Source organism: Glycine soja, chromosome 9 (genome assembly GCF_004193775.1).
Source record: "Glycine soja cultivar W05 chromosome 9, ASM419377v2, whole genome shotgun sequence".
Lineage (NCBI taxonomy): Eukaryota > Viridiplantae > Streptophyta > Magnoliopsida > Fabales > Fabaceae > Glycine > Glycine soja.
In genome coordinates, this window is record NC_041010.1 from 20,962,859 (window position 1) to 20,963,972 (window position 1,114).

A 1,114-nucleotide genomic window follows, 5' to 3' on the forward strand; every position below is an offset into this window, starting at 1 on the left:
GTTTTAAAGTTAATTGTTATTAAATTTGTAACAAATTCACCCACTCACCTTAATATTTGTAGGATTTAATTAGAGATTGACGTGCAACTATGTTTTTTATATTATAAATTGTTACCAGCTTTGATTCCTTAACACACTATTTAACGTTTTAAAAAAGCGGGGACAGGAACGCGTGTTTCAGCTGCAATATCTAGGAAGCAGAAGGGCAAACATGCGCTAGCCCAAACGAGAATACTCAGGACAAGCCCGTTAACCGCGTTTTTCCAATGCTATAAATAGCAGCAACAACCAGCCCCATCCCTTGCGACACAAATTTAGGATCCAGCGTTTGATTCAAAATGAGACACCACTGTCTCCTTCTCCTCTCCCTCGTCTTGGTCTCCTACGCTGCCCGACGGTCGGAATCTGCGCTGGGCGGCTGGAGCCCCATCAAGGACGTGAACGACAGCCACGTGGCGGAGATCGCGAACTACGCGGTGAGCGAGTACGACAAGCGTTCTGGGGCAAAGCTGACGCTGGTCAAGGTATCAAAGGGCGAGACTCAGGTCGTGGCCGGCACCAACTACCGCCTGGTCCTCAAGGTCAAGAATGGATCCACCACGGCCAGTTACCAAGCCACCGTGCTGGAGAAGCCTTGGCTCCATTTCAGGAATCTCACTTCCTTCAAACCCCTTCGTTCTTAGATCCATACTTTCTCTCTCTCTCTCTCTCTTTCTCTGTTATCAACTACACATTCTCATGTGTGTCTTGTCCTGCTTTTCTCAATAAAATTGGGGACCCCGAAGAAGTGGTGTTTTCTGATATGAATTTGGGCCAGAGCCTGGGCAATTGCCCAGGGTAACCGGGCCTTGAAACCGCCTATGATTATATACGAATCCATACCACCACATTCTTCATTTTTTTCAGCGTTCATAAAAGAAATTATCTCCAACATTCGCACAATTTTTTTTACTTCTCTCGATTCTTTGATGACAACATGATCGTGATTTCTCTAGCAATATGCTAGATCAGGGACTAGATTATGTCCTGATTTTGAATCATGCTAGGTGTCATTTTTAAAAATATACCTAAAGTCATGCTAATTTGTATTTTAACGTGATTATAAACAATTCAA

At 43.9% G+C, this 1,114-nt stretch overlaps 1 protein-coding gene across 1 annotated transcript; it reads left to right on the forward strand.

Annotated features, from left to right (window-relative positions):
• The first annotated feature begins 201 nt into the window (after positions 1 to 201).
• Positions 202 to 801, forward strand: LOC114367593 (cysteine proteinase inhibitor 1-like). The gene has a single exon (XM_028324783.1). It carries the CDS (start codon positions 339 to 341, stop codon positions 681 to 683), a length of 345 nt encoding a protein of 114 aa, XP_028180584.1. The 5' UTR covers positions 202 to 338; the 3' UTR covers positions 684 to 801.
• The last annotated feature ends 313 nt before the right edge of the window (positions 802 to 1,114 follow it).